At 38.9% G+C, this 16,324-nt stretch overlaps 1 protein-coding gene across 1 annotated transcript in view; it reads left to right on the forward strand.

Moving 5' to 3' along the window:
* The first annotated feature begins 909 nt into the window (after positions 1-909).
* The window catches only part of LOC127580125 (protein shisa-6-like), a 390,202-nt gene continuing 374,787 nt past the window's right edge, over positions 910-16,324 (forward strand). The window contains exon 1 of the mRNA XM_052033339.1: positions 910-1,469. Within this exon, the coding sequence (XP_051889299.1) occupies positions 910-1,469 (560 nt within the window). The remainder of the gene's footprint in view (positions 1,470-16,324) is intronic.

Genomic DNA, 16,324 nt, shown 5'->3' on the forward strand with positions numbered 1-16,324 from the left:
TGCCAACGTGAGTACCATCAGGAGCGATCAGACCGCGGTAAGTGTTGGCTTTTTTTTAAAACCACAGGAGTATTCGCTGCTGCACTTGATGCCAGTTCACGGCAGATCCCAATACAGCCCAGCTCTCGCTCAACCAGCGAGGATCTAAATCAAATAAGTCCCCGTCTCCCCTCTTTAAATGATCCGGAGCAGTTCTTGCCGTTCTGTTTGCTGGTCCTTGTCTCAGGGAAGCGGTGTTTTGCTAGTATGTAGTGCAAGCTTTTCTGCCGGGCTTGGGTGCGCCGCGCTGCTTCTGAGATATTTAGTATGTAGATAGCGATCTCTCTCCACCAGACACTGCTATAACAGGCTTTTTTTTTCTTATTGCTGCCTCCCCCCCCCCTTTCCTCACCCCTCCCACTCCCCACCACCCCTAGCCCGCCACCTTGCCCCTATATATCCATCTCACCAACCTGGGGTAGTGGAAACAGATTACATCTCTCCCAACATCTGATGTTCCATGAGAGGGGAAAAAATTGCTCTTCAAAACTTCCACATCCCGATGGAACGGAAGGAATTTTCGCCTGCGGTCGAGTGATGGGATTTAGTACAAGCCCATGCTGATTGTCTTTATTTTTTTAAAAAAAGACTTTTTTTTTGTTTTCTTCCCTTCCTTAGGTAGAGATTACCCAGTTTGCCGCAGTGGAGAGCGCTTCTGTTTGATTTATACTGTGTATATCTATTAAAATAGATATCTCAAGGCATTGGTTTCCTCTGCGGATTGAAAGAGATGCTTCTGACGAGCTCATGGGTCACGGGTATGTGGGAGCTGGTCGTTAGCGGAGGGATCGGGGAGCAGGGCAGGAGGAGCTAGTTCTGTGCTTAGGGAGAGATCGCAGAAGAGAGGACCGCGAAGACAGCAGCAAGGCGATGCAGCACCTTCTCCTCTTCCTCGTCTACATGGACCCACTGAACTTGCTGCTCTGCACAGGAAGGACCCGCAACAACAGGACGCTGGCCTCTCCCCGGCGTCAAGGGGGCTACACTTCCAAGGTGCAACAGATCAACACCACCGTGGTGGTGCCGGTTCTGCAGATCAACAGGATGAAGCCCTTGGTACTGCAGCACTCGGAGAAATGCCGGGGTCATTACGACGTGGCGGGTCAGTGGGACCCCGATTTCGAATGCAACAGGACTTCCTACAATTACTGCTGCGGAACCTGCTACATGCGTTACTGCTGCCAAGACAAGAACTATCGCCTGGAGCAAAACGGCTGCAAAAACTACGTGACACCCAAAGTGGAAATTCAAGTCACCACCGACCCAGATCGAGACGAACTGGAGAACGTGTATGATCCGAGCAAAGACAAAACTAACAGCACGGTCTACATCAGCTGCGGGGTAATCGCCTTTGTAATTATAGCTGGTGTTTTTGCCAAAGTTGCCTACGATAAAGCGACTCGACCTCCTCGTGAAATGAACGTGTCCAGGTAAGATCACGCTTTGGCTTTTGACTGAGAAAATGCGGAGTGTTCAAACGTGTGTGTGTGTGTGTGTGTGTGGTGACTTCCAAATGTTCGCACATTCCAAGGAGTTCTTCGTCATAACTTCTTCGTCAAAGATTCTCAAAGGAAAATCACCATCATTACAAAATAATATCTTCAAAAATACGGCCATAGGGATATGCTAATGTCAACAATATAGAGGAAAATAAAGCGTAGAGCTGATAGGGAATGGGCTCGGAATCTGTGTGATTACCTCAGGGATTGTTTTAGGTTATTATCTCACACTTTGGATATTGATATCCGGCAGTGAAAAGTATCTCAAGTAGGACGAAGTTTAACAGTCCTCTAGGAATGAATTTAGACTTTTGAGGGGTGGGTTATTGATAACAGATATGGAAATCTAACCCGAAATTTAGAGGCATGGCACGAAAACCAAAAAAAAAACAGGAACCTGCAAAACAATCAAATAAGGCCTTCCACCAATTCAAAGTGTTGGGAGAAGCATTTTAAAACATGCTTCGAGATATTGCAAAAAAGAAGTGACGCAACAAGTAATTTTCCAATTCATTTGTCAACTGATCCAGTTTGAACTTTGGTAGGTTACCGAGTATGGCAAAGCATGTGGATGTATTGGGGTCATGTTAAGTCTAACTAGAATAAACCTTTGATTAAAATTATCTCTATCAATCAATCATTGAAAAAGTGCTGGGATCTCCTGGAAATAGGTGTTTGTAAAATCACTACGGCGTAATACTTAGTTCTAAGTGCAAATTAAGTAACACCTAAAAAAGGACGGACACTATCTTGTATCTACTCTTGGTTTATCACCTAAAACTATCAGGTTTTCAAGCAAGGGTTATTCTTATAATCTTGGGTGATAGTTAAAGTCCTAAAGGTAATTTACAAGCGAAAAGTTTGGGATCATCAGCATCTACTTTACAAGGAATATGGCGATAGAAATGTTTGTATAATGTTATAATTTCTTCTCGGTTAAAAATAATTATTTAATCGGCCAACAACATGAAACCATTTGCAAGGAATATTGTGTCTATTATTATTTCTGGTGGGATTATTTTCCATGTGAAATGACTATTCATTTTATTTCTCTGTCTTTAAAATGATACCAGAGAACATCTTGTACATTGATGACTGTCTGACCATTGCATAAAGGAACCTTTATTTCTTTGGCATACCTTTTAACTTTATCTGCCCATCCTCTAACACTTAACTTGCTGCACAAGTACCTGTTATTACTGTGGAATTAATTTACAGGCAAATTACCACATTCCCATTGATGAAATCAGGTTTTAGATGAACACCTTTGTTAAATGTACTGAGCACATTAGGGAGAGATGTGTGCTCACCTTTGGTATACTGAATCACACTACATGGACTGTGCACCACTCATGGCTTAACTTGAGCCTTTTACAAAACTGCAAGCCATACATTGAGCCCTGTACAATCTTATGGTTCAATATCTTCACTGTAAGAAATGCTCCTGATGCTCCTGTTCCCATTCTCCCAACATCAAAAAAATAGATGCATGCTTAAGCAAGCATATTCAAAGACTATTTTTGTTGCAAAGTATAGTGAAGGTACAGCCAGAAGCATAACCTAGGGCTGCTATGTGTAATGACACACTTTACAAGTTCTGGCTCAAACCTAGGAGTTGGTGTATAACTATTAATCACATCATCACATCATCATTATCTCTGGGCTGATTGCCATTCTTCCATTTATTTTTCCAACATTTACAAACTTCACACACCAGCAGCCGAAGATGCAGAAAGTGTGAGAATTCAAATGCAACCAGCTGTAATGATCATGTATTTTTATAATGAATGAAATATGCTGGCAGAGATATAAAGCAGTAATTGAATCACAGAGTTTTGTTACAATTAAAATACCTTGAGTTTTGCTCTTTCAAGAATGGCATGACTAAAGACTCTTGGTTTCATTATTGCTTTGTATCTACTATCAACCATCCATTTACTTGCATGTAAGAAGACGGCGCCTTTGTACCTATGGATTGTAAGTGTGTAAGTATTCTGTGTAACCGAAGTGCGGTGCAAAAATTAATTGAACTGATGTTGCAGCAATCAAACATTTTGAGGCTTCACCTCATTTTTTTCTTTGAATTCCAGCAAAGAGTATAAGGACATGTGTCAGGGCTTTATTTATTAAAGTTGATAGCTAAAAAATTATTGTAGAGATTCATTGGTTCTGGGAATGTTTTCTACAGCAGCATTATGCCGATAATCTTTAAGCACGGATGCCAGATTTTTCAGTTATATTCAACATATTTGCAATTAAAAGCCATACTTCATAAAAGCTGCACTTCATAAATTACTTCGAAAGCTTCTTATTTCTATTCATGCTCTGGATGGATTTCCCTTAAGGAGATAAGCTGAGTATTTTTAAAATAAAATTAATAAAGAAAAAATAATAAGGTGCAAAGGTGATTAAAATCTTAAATTGTGAAGAAGTTCTATTTTGTTTTACATAAAATTAACTTCTAAGTTGAACCACTCATCCTCCTTCTGCATCAGTTGAATGATAGAAGCATAACACAGCCAAGCGCACTGCCAATATAGGTACAGAGCCTAAACCATTGGGAATCCTACTGTGCTGTCAGTGCAATGTACAGTGTCCAGTGCATTGGGAATCTATGTGTATTGTCAATGTAGCATACAACATTTGATGCATGGGGAGTCCTAAAATACTCCTAGTGCAGTGTACAATGCTACAAACGATTGGAAAATATGGTAAACTCTAGAATACCATTGCAAAAGGACAGCAGTCTTGATATACTGTCAAGGCAATGTATAATTCCTGAAGCTGTAGGAATTCTGGTTTACTTTCAAACATTGGGAAAATTGATTAACATGCAGAGAAGTATAAAATGCCTAAAGAATCATAGCATAATATTAAATTAATACACAATACCCAAAGTATAATCCTAGTGTGGTCAATGTGGTGTAGAATGACAAAAGCATTGGTGTTCTGATACAATGTCAGTATGGTATACAATACCTAAAGCAAAGTGAATCTGGACAAATTGTTAATGTGGTGCACAATGCACAAAACATGGAGATTACGAACATACTATTAAATGAAGTAAATGCTTGAAGCCCTCAGTGAGCCTTGTATACTGTCAGTGTGGTGTAAATTGAAACATAGAATTTGAAGAGTGTAATGTGTTATGACTGAGTATTATATATAATGACTACCGCATTAGTTTGCTGTCAGTGTGGTGTACGGAGCACACAGTGACTATGAAAAAATTTGTTTGATTCTGGGAAGACAGCAGTCGTGGAGTCATAGAGTCAAACAGCATGGAAATGGACCCTTCTGTCCACCACATCCATATCGATCGTTTTGCCCACCTACACTAATCCCCTTTGTCCGCATTAGGAGCATATCCTTCTGTGCCTTGCCTATTTACATGTCTGTCTAAATGCTTCTTAAACATAGTAATTGTATTTGATTCCACTAGCTCCTTTGGCAACTTGTTCCAGATGTCGACCACTCTCTAAATCAAAAGCATATTCCTCAGAACCCCTTTAAAATTCCTTTTGTTAAATCTATGCCCTCTTGTTTTTGATACCCCTACCATAGCAAAAAAGATTTTGACAATTTACCTTATCTATGCCTCTCACAGTCTTATACCTTTCTATCAGGTCACCCTCAGCCTCCTTCACTCCAGGGTAAACAAGCTCAGCCTGTCCAATCTCTCCTCATAACTATCGTCCTCTGATTCAGGCAACATCCTGGTGAACCTTCTCTGCAATCTCTCTAGCACGACAACATCCTTCCTATTCTGTGGTGACCAGAACTTCACACAATACTCCAATTTTGACCTAACCAGTGTTTTGTAAAATTGTAACATCCCAATTCTTATACTCAATGCCTTGACCTATGAAAGCACAAATCCCACATGCCGCCTTCACCCTATCGATTTTGTTGCCACTTTCAGGGAACAATGAGCTTGCATACTGAGGTTTCTCTGTTCACCAAAATTCCTTGGTGCCCTACCTATATGTTCTACCTCTAATTGAGTTCCCAAAATGCACATGTTGGGATTAAATTCCATCTGCCAATGCTCCGCCAAATCTTCCAACTGATCTATATCCTGCTGCAGCCTCGGACAACCTTCCTCACTATCCACAACACCATCAATTTTCAATTCATCCACATACTTATTAAGCAGCATGTTCTAAAATGTTGGGGGTGCTCAGCAGGTTAGGTGATACCCATAGAGAGAAATAGTTAACATTTCAGATCAATGATATGTAGCTAAACTATTAATTCATCAGAATGAGAGTTTTTATATGTATGCCCATCCCGATGCAAAGAATTGTGCTCATCAAAATGACAAATGAGTATATATGGCATGCTTAAAAATTAATTTTACACTTTTAATGTGGTAAAAGCATATTAATATCAGTTGTATAATTATTGAGAGATTTGGTTGTGAAAATCTAAGCTACAATTACAATGGCAATACAACAGATTAAAATGATGTTGTGAACATCGTTAGGCAGGGGCTGAATGAAGCACGGTAATAATTTCATGAGTAATATTCACCATGGACTGGGCTGCTGGTCAAAGTGGGAAACCAGTTGAAAGAAGCAGTCAGAGGTCATCAAAATTAGAACAGATTGCCCAATACATAAATATTCAAAACCAATCAATAAATCCTCATACTGATCAACTTCAAATCTCCTTTCATTCCCATACAGCAGATGGTCCTCTGAGCTGTCGGCCGGGGAACACAATGGAAGCTAGAACCTCTGGAAAATACATTCATATTACTGACCCTTTAACCATTAGCTACTAAATGACAACATGGCCATGCTTATAATTCCAGCACCAATCACCAGCAGGTTGCATTTGAACACACAGTTGTAATATGGATAGAACTCAACAACTGGTGATAAGATTAGTTTTATAGCTTACAGAATAATTGATGGAGAGGGTAGCTCAGTTTATAGATTATTTGGTGAATACAACTCCTGGGACTGTGCTAAACCACGAAAGCTAAATAGGTTGCAGCTCCATCCCCAGTTCGTGCTGATTTGTCAGAGGCACTGTTGGGAAACTATAAATGCATTAAAGTTCCTCTGCCGAGAAAGTGGAACTCAAAAAGTCAGCCTGTTCAAAGCCACTACTTCAAAGTCAAAGTTGACTTTATTGTCATATGCACAAGTACATGTATGCACAGATGCAATGAAAAGCTTGAAAGGCCTGTGGGAAAAGTATATCTAAGGATAAAAACAAAATTGCAGAAAATACTCAGTGGGTTAGGCAGCATCTGCGGGAGAAAAAGGAGTTAATATTTCAGGTTGATGATCTTTCATCAGAAATGAGAAAAGTTAAAAATCAGATATCTTTTAAGTAGGATATTGGATGAGAACAAAGATGTGGCTGCAGTGCATGCTGGTTGACTAACTTTCCAACTCAGACTAACCAGGGTCACAACAGTTTCTTTCTTGAAGCAAGTCCTGGAAGGTCAGAACCTTCACTGCACTTGCATCTGTTTCATTTGGGACACGTGGAAGGAAATGTGATGGGCAAATCCACGGATCCCAGAATAATTTCACAAGGACAGAACCACTGAACCTTCGGAGTAGGAAGGAAGTTAAAATAATAGAAAGGAGCAAAGTCATGAGGACGCTTAATCACAAAGGTGAGAACTGTAAATCCAAGACCCCTTTGTATCCCTTTCTGTTTTCACTTCTTTTCCACTTTGTCCCTGTCCAATCATTCTCTGCTTCATTCAGTTATTTTGAGATGACAGGGTATTATTCTCATGTGTTTTATTATTTACATTTTATTTAGTTGGGTGTTTGAGGTGGTGACAAGTAAATGTAACCTTTTTATAATTGGATTAAGCAGGTTCTGCAGAATCGCTGCATCAGTGCAGTTTCTGAAAAGCCATGTCCATAACTCAAACCATTGGCTGAGTTGACTGCCAGCCTCACCAAACTGAAGGGGAACATATATCCTACTCAGCACAGAGAATGGTAGTATTTGAGCTCAATTCAACGTTTTCATGGTTCCCAATTCTCGATTTTGGAGATTAACATCTATAAAACTGCCACACCATAACCACAGCTACATCATTGGAAGAAAGTCTGTAACAAACAATATTGCTGTTTTTTATATTAGAAATGAAAAATACATCATCAATATACTTTGAACAACATCTTCATAAAATACTTATAATTTTCATACCTTTGCTGGAATTTTTAATGAACGTTTCTGTATGCTTCAAGTGAGCTTGAAGTTTCGTGTCACATTGTGAGAATTGTTCTCTTTCTTTGACCAATACAGCATACAACTCCACATGTCAGGAAGGTTTGGTTTTTTTGAATGATCAAGCAGTATACTTACACCATATATTGATCCTTATGAAAAGGATAAAAGGTGGATGTGTGTTTTTGAAGGCTGAAAAACACTTGTGTGGTTGAGAAAATTTGATAAGAGCAAGAAAATGCAATAGTAATAGATAACTCTGAGCAAGCCTGAACTTAGTCCGACCTGATACATGAATGGACCTCCTCTTGTGTGATGTAGGTTTATCATAGCAATGTTATACATAGACATAACACAATCTTTGCCCCTTTAACATTTGCATTCATCCAATCATAAAACTGAGTTAGAATTTACTGTTCCTTAAAGTTGCTGAAAATTATGCTGTTCAAATTGGTACAATATAGTCAAAACAGTGGTTTGAGGATTTTGACTTTTTTTTGCCTTTGTTATAAATTGAGGGATTGGGAACTGTCTGCACTTATTGTAAATGAAGCTAGGTTGTGTGCAATCTTTGATCCTATGTTATTACTAGCCAGGATTAATGCTGCTAAAGAGGATTGTGCTGTTGGCCCTGATGGAATTCACCCTAGATGTTCAAAGTAGGGAATGGCTTTTGCAAATCCCTGTTCACATATTTTAAAAATAAGTGGTACGGTATTTCTGTTTGGACATCCAAGAGGATTGAGGAACCTGTCATTAAAATCAGAATCATGAAATTATAGGTCCATTTGCTTGACATAGTTGTAAAGAATTTTCTAGAAAGGGTGGCTATCAAAGTATTCCACAGCCAGCCTGGCTGAGAAGAAAAATAATTTCACAAGGACAGAACCACAACCACTTATTGGATGATTTTAGCATGGCCTCCAGAAAATTTTTGGCTGAGGTGTTTGAGGAGATGACAAAATTAGTAGATGATGAACACCTCCCCATTGTTTATCAGGACTTTCTAAAGTTCTCTGCTGAAAAGCTACGATGCAAGATTGAGCTTTGTGGGACTTGCAGGTCAGTTTTGGATTGGATAAGGAGCATGTTGTATTCACGTTGGCAGATGGCATTTGCTAATGGTCATAGCCCTTGTAGTATTGTATAGGGATAAACATTAATTAAAGTTGTTCTTTCTTTTTAATCAATGGAGGCATCAGAAGAAGTTTGCAAAGATGTATGAAAATGTAATAAGCTTCGATGGAAACAATAGATTGAAGGAAGATTCAGATGCAATGAGGGAATGGATCTCGCAGATATAATTTAATACAGACAAATAATTCAAGTGGTCACGGTCAATTCCAAATGTTACGTAGTATTGCTTTAAGGTTGGTGAATGGGAAAGGAACTCTTTTGTTATAGTACATTATTCTTTGAAAGTTCTTGACCAGAGATACAAGCAATTATAAAAGTGAATAGGATGCTAGGACAATTACATATAAGGTATGGACTTTGTCAGACAGGGCCCTGTTTTTATCCAGTTGCATAGATATGGAGGTCCTGGAAATGGTTTGCAGAATGTTTAATAGGTTGCTACCTAACTTAAAGACACTTAATCAACAGTAGAAGCTTAGAAAGTTTCAGCTTCAAAACATATAGATCCATAGTGTTAAAGGGGATACAACTACGATCTTTAAAATTCCAATAGGGTTAAATTTAGTCAAGATGGATAGGTTATTTGACCTTGAAAGATTATCCATAAATATTTTAGGAAATGTTTTTAACCCAAATGTTTGAGAAAACATAGACCATTCTCTGACAAAAGGTTTGTGGGTTCTTGCTCAATTAACAATTTTAAATGTGAGATTGATATATTTTTGTTAGCTGTTTGCTTTAAGAGTCACTGACCCAAACACCTAAAGAGAGTGAGGATACGGATAAGCCATGAATATTTTGAATGGCTGAACAGGCTCAGGAGACAGACTGCCCTACTCCTGCTTCTGTGTCCCTAATACAAAACTAGGTTAGATGTGAAGAGATACTTCTGCTTGCTGAAAATTATTGACTTTGGGAATTTATTACAAGTGAGTGTCAATTCAGTGCAAGATTATAAATGGAACTGGATGTGTTTCTGTAAGCACATCAACTTACAGAAGTGAAGTGGTCAAAGAGGGCTGTGTCATTGTAGTCTTCTGGAGCTTGACAGTTTAGAGTAATTAGAGCCCAATTTCTCACCTCTTCCTCCTGTTTAGCTTTCTCCATGAGATTTCATAATACTGTATGAGGGTCGATGAGGGTGATGGTGTTCAGAACTCATGCAGTGTGGTAGGTTGAATGGGCCACTTGTTCTTTTCTGTTTTGCTGTCTGAGGTCATTTCATAAATGATAAGCTTTTAGAAGTCAAGCCTGGTGTTACCTAACCACAAAAGTTTAACTTATTTCCTTCCTTGTATTGACACGGAGACACAAGAGATGGCAGATACTGGAATATGGATCAACAAACAAGATGCTGGAGGAACTCAGTGGGCCAGGCAGCGTCTGTGGGAGGGTCCAGACCTGTGTCAAATGAAGAATCTCGATCCAAAATATCGACTGTCAATTTCCCTCCGCAGATACTGCCTGACCTGCTGAGTTCCTCCAGCATCTTGTTTGTTCTTACAGAGTCATGGAACATTAGCCTGAGTCTATCATTGAGGTTTGTCAAGAAATAAAGCTGGAGAATATCACTGAAAAAGGCACAAGCTCACAGTTACTCCAACCATTTAGATTAACTATATCCCTGTTTATTTTATTGAGGTATAATTTGGTGATAAATTTTGTAATTATTTCAAATTAACTAAAATCAAGCTGTAAATTTCACAATTAATTTACTTCATGGTTCTCAAATATAGTTAGGCTATTAATTCATTTACACATTTAATGTTGGTCTATTTGAAATAATGAATAGCAAAATTGTAATTAGGTGACAGGAACAATGATACAAGTTCACTAATATGGATTATGAAGAGAATGTATTAAATATATCACACACATAATGCTAAAATTCACATTTATAATGCTTTTTTTCAGCAATATGCATCACAAAATCATTTTTTTGTTCCCAGAGTGGAGCTCAGTGGCAACTGTTTCCAAGTTAATTCACACCACATTGGAATTCAACTGTTAATTTTCAATTATGAATCACTTTGCAGATCTGACACAATTTCCATATCAGGGGCATGTTAAATGACATCAATCCTCCATGATGTATCCTTTTCCAGAGAAATTAGTGCATGTTGTTTTGAGGAGAGCCTGCAATAACCAGGTTTTACTAACACCACTCTGTGGTGGGACCCCAGTCAGGCAAGTTCTTTTACTTAACTCCTTTTTTGCGACCTCTCCATTGTACAAATCTCTCATTCACCAGTCTTACGCTCCAACTTGTCAACTTCACAATCAACCACCACCCACCCCCCTCCCGACTTCCTGATAATTCTAAAACCCTCCAAGATTCTCTAAGCCCATGACTCCCTGGCCTTCTGACCTTTGTAACCCCAAAACTTCCCAAGCCCATGATTCCCCAACTCACTGAATTCCTTGACTCCATGACAGCCCAAATCTCCAACCCCCAATTGACCCATCCCTAACTCCTCAACTTCCTATTCTCCTCCTTGATTCCCCAGCCCCTAACCCCCCAACCTCCCTTACCACCTAGACAGAGACTCCATTACATACCCCTCACAAGACACATTCAGAAAATGTGAAGTTTCTTCTTTCTTTCAATTCATGATGGCCACCAAACATTGTTAGCTCTGCAGAAATATTTTCAGAACTATTGCCAGCTGATGTGAGAAATAAAACTGCCTATAAATATCCCACTCATGAAACAGCAAGTCTTCAACCTTGTGTATTAGATTGGAGCAAGTACAGGTGTATTCATTTTGTGGATCTGTGAAACGTGTCACTTGAATCTCCAACAGATGTTTCGTCATTGTTGACAAGAGAGGGCAGCTGTTACAACTGACATTTATGATCAAGGAATGAAAATAATCACATATTCATGCAAAGATATGCAGCCGGTCTGTTTATTTTGTTTGAGACATTTGAAGAGCTGGTATTTTTAATTTAAATGACTAAGTCTCATTTCTTATGAGAAAGGCTACGACAGCTGTTACTGTCGGTATCGATGGTATTCCCTAAATTTGGAATTACCCCTAAAAAGTCTAAATACTGGAGAGTAAATTCCTACATACAAGGATTAGCTAGCATTTTGAAATAAGATAACTCGCAAAAAAATTCTTAACAATTTTATCTCTTTTTACAAACAGGCTCAAAACTCCCAATATGTGACATTAGGATGAAAAAAAACACATTCTTAACAGGATATTAAAGGGTTTGAAAAAAGTGAAATATGGGAAAACTTTATGCCAATAGAATGATTGCCCATTTAAAGGCCTAGTGTTGGACAGTCAGAAATTAAGTTGCAATCCATTCCCAACAAAGAGAATGAGATGTCTGGCTGCTTGTTGCTTCCTACTGTTTAAGAGTATTAAAGAGTGGTTACTTAAGAGTGTAAAATTCCATGGATAGCTTTAAATAAATCAGCTTTATTTAGCAAATATCTCTAGGTTGGATCTCAGATCATTCTTTCTTGGGTTCCAAATAGTGATGAGAATGCCTTGGTAGATATCCAGAGATTGGCGTGTAGTCTTCAATTCCTTCCTTTGCCACCTATATTTAATAAGTATCTTATTGGCTTATCTTATCAATGTTGTGAGGAAATGCAATATATTGGGAAATAATATTAGTCTTTTCTCAACAGCTCGGCTCCCTGGCTACGAAATGTCATCAAAATCACAAAAGCTACAGTAAACATGCAAACAATACTTATATTACTACCAATGCTTGAGTTTTAAGAATCTACATGGTGTCCCATTGTTCAAACTGAACCAACCTAATCAAAATAGTTTTTGCCTATTTTGTGCTTCTTCTCATTAAGTAACTGCATAAGTATTCTCTGAGAGCACCACTGAATGACCTGTTCTGCCACCACAACTAAGTATGTTCTCTCATGCGAAGGTAGTTTGTTGAATTTCCTTGATATTTTCCTTCAGGTTTATTTGGGTGGCTGGGTAGGGAGTGGAGATGGGAGTATTTGACAGTGTCTAATCCTAATCAGTATGTCTCTTAAAAGAACCATTTGCAATGTCTTCCTGAGTGCATTGAGACACAACGTATATACTTACTTAGAATGCAGCACTACCATCAAAGTTTGGATAATTATCATGTTGGAGAGGAGGAAGAAATCATGAAATAGATACCACGTCATATAACTAAGTGTTACAGCCCTCCATGCAATGGCTTACCACACCACTCTAATGCCATCATTTTAACAAGTTAGGATTAAACCCTTGTTACTTAAAACAAACTGGCATCCTCGCTTGGCCTTGTTATTTCTAGCTTCAGTAATTCACTTCTGTAATCACCAAAGGTCACCTACAGAAAATCCAGGACAACAAATCCACCCGTATCCATCAAGAGGGAAACATTTCCTTCCATGTTACTTAATACAAGTTTGCTACACTTTAATTTCAGTTAGTGTTAAACAATATATATTTTGATTGCCTTTGTTCAAAGCATGCTCTATGTAGAGGTTGAAATTGGAAAACACAAGGCTGGTACTTAAGATCTTATATTGGTATTTAATGCTGAGGATGAATTTGAAAATGATAGGGGATCTGATAGAGCTTGTGGTTGATTGATGGCTGACCATACTAGTGACCTACATACATTTTTGACGATGAGTGGAAAACGCATTACAGAAATAAAAAATGATTCATGAAAGTGAATGCCTATAGCAGAAGAAATTGATAAAAAGCAGAATTTCAGATGAAGCGGGGAGAATCAAGGCTGACCATTTTGTCCTTGCTAATTGAAGAAAATATGATTAGAATTGAAAACAATTAAGTTTTCTAATGTCAAATAATGACATTTAAATTATTGACTGACAGGGGAAAATCAATTGGAGATTGTAACTACCCCAATTAAACACTTTCTGTACACTAGCTGCACAGCACATAACAGTAGGTGAAATTACACCATTGTTACACTTTAAGGATTGCAAATTTACATATCTTTTTGCATATCTCAATAGTAGCTGAGAACATAGTCCAGAGCTACTGCTGGTTTTGAAACCTCAGAACATCTGCTTATTTGAGATACAGATCACATACTTCAAATAAGAGTTTGACAGGGCAAAACATGGCTTGCTGTGGAGAGACCATACAAAGTAAGCGTAAGGGACATGCAATTTACCTTGGATCAGTGCTTTAAAATCTAAGTACAATCATCTACATAAATACAACAAAAACACAATCCTTATTCTCTTGGTGGTTTGATATTCATTTCTGGGAAAATATAACCTTAAATTTCCATGTCTTGACAAAATAAACTCCAATAACAGTTTAAAAGCTAATTTTGAAAAAAGATGCTTTGACTTGAATTTTTAGGCCACATTCTGGTAAACCAAAGAAAACAAAGTTCTTGCCTGGAAATTAGATTGCTTGCTATGTCCCCTCATCCTTGTGTAATTAGCAAACTTGAATGTCTATCTTGCTGATCCATCATCTATGTTGCTAATAAATACAACAAATAGTTTAGGCTTTAATACTGATTTAAGTGGGTTGCAATAAAAAAAAGTGAATGGCTTTGGTTTTAATAGTGATCCCTGTGGAATACCTCTTGTTACATCCTGTCAATTAGAATGTCTGCTCATTATCCCCATTCTCTGATAGAACACATACATTAGGAGAGCATAACATGACTGGTTTGTGACTGTACCAAACCAGTATAACTTGGTATAGTCACAAACCAGTGCCGAGCCTGAGACCCAGGGTTTTCATCCAACATCTGAAGTTTGCTGCACATTGGTACTGCCTGCTAGAAAGCTTAATTTGGGTTCTTCACTTTATAGTAGAGGCAAATGAAGTTATTCTCACATATACCAGAAGTATCCTTCTCATATCCAGTACTTCCCCCATCCAGAAGTACCTTAAATTCTGGGAAAAAATTGCCTTTGAGTTTAAATTTGAGTTTAAGTCACTGCCTTGCTTCTTGTTCTCTCCACCTACTACAACCTTCCAAAATTCTTGTGTTTATCCAGTTCTGGCCTTGTGTCCAGTTCTGGCCTTGTGTCCATCTCTGAATTTTCCAGAACAATCAGTGTATAAACAGAGAGAGAGAGAGAGAGTTGATAAATAAATGACCTAAACGCATGGAGTTGAGGGAAGAGGAGGGGTAGACACATGAGTTATTATTGAGAGTCAATGGCCCATTTCGGGGGATTGAAATAAGAGTGATGCTTGAACAGTGCAGGACACCAGCAAGCTTTACTGGCACAAGGTTGAGGAGCACCTGAAAAGGCAGGGGAAGCAGAGAAGAGAATCAGAAAGTTCTTTCTACAGCTTTCCCTACTCCTCTTCTGAAAGTATTGACTCGTGCCTGTGGTTTGATTCAACAAATACATTCTAACACTCTTCCAATGGGCCCATTGCTCACATTTGAATTGATATGCATGTTGACATGCTTCCCTACCAATGGGCATTGGGGTGAAAGTTACCAGTGTAACATGTGAGGATGGGATGTAAATTGGAATAATATCTCTACATCACTCTACTTTAATAACATGGCAAATAAGCATCCACAATGGCATATGATTTCCCTGCAAGATATTAGTACAGTCTTATTTTCACCATGGTTTTTCACTCTACTAATGATTAAATGCTGGGGAGCTTCATGGATGCTGGACAATGCATGTTTTTGACAGGATGCATTTTCACAGGGAATGATGCATGGTTGAAACCCTTCATCTGGACTGGAAAGAAAGAGGGAAGATAGCCAGTATAAAAAGGTGGGGAGAAGGGGTGGAGCAAGAGCTGGCAGGTGATAGGTGGTGGTGGTTTTGAAAGACCTCTCTGCTGATTTAAAAGACCTCTGTGTTAGCCTGTTCATTGTAAAATCCTCTAATTACAAATCACATAATGCTACGTCGAACAGTCTAGTTCACTGTTTAGAGCATATCTGTTTGAGCAGTAGCTGATTTCAGTCACAGAGGTGCAATTTATCCCAGGAGGCAGTGCAAAGAAGAAGTGGGAGGCCGGTACTTAGTTTAGGAGGATTAAATTATAAGATGAGGGAAATGTTTGCTTTAGAGAATTTAGGGAGTTAGGTAGGAAGTTAAAAAGCAGGACCTCTAAGGTTGCAATCGTGGGATTACCTCCTGTGTTATGTGCTAGCGAGGTCAGAAATAGGAATATAGTACAGTTGAATGTGTGGCTAAAGAGCTAGCGTAGGAGGGAGGGCTTCAGATACCCGGACCAGTTGAATCTCTACTGGGGCAGGTGGGACCTGTACAAGGATGGGTTACACCTAAGTTTGGAGGGGCACCTGTATCCTTGCAGGGAGGTTCGTTGGTGGTGCTCGGGAGGGTTTAAACTAGTGCGGGAGAACGGTGGGAACTGGAGCAGTAGGTCAGCGTGTAAGGTGATTGAGGAGAAGTTAGAGGTTAAGTCAAGTAAGTCTAATAGGGAAAACAGGCAGGGCCGAGGTAATGAACCTGGCAG

The sequence above is a fragment of the Pristis pectinata genome, chromosome 18 (assembly GCF_009764475.1).
Source record: "Pristis pectinata isolate sPriPec2 chromosome 18, sPriPec2.1.pri, whole genome shotgun sequence".
Lineage (NCBI taxonomy): Eukaryota > Metazoa > Chordata > Chondrichthyes > Rhinopristiformes > Pristidae > Pristis > Pristis pectinata.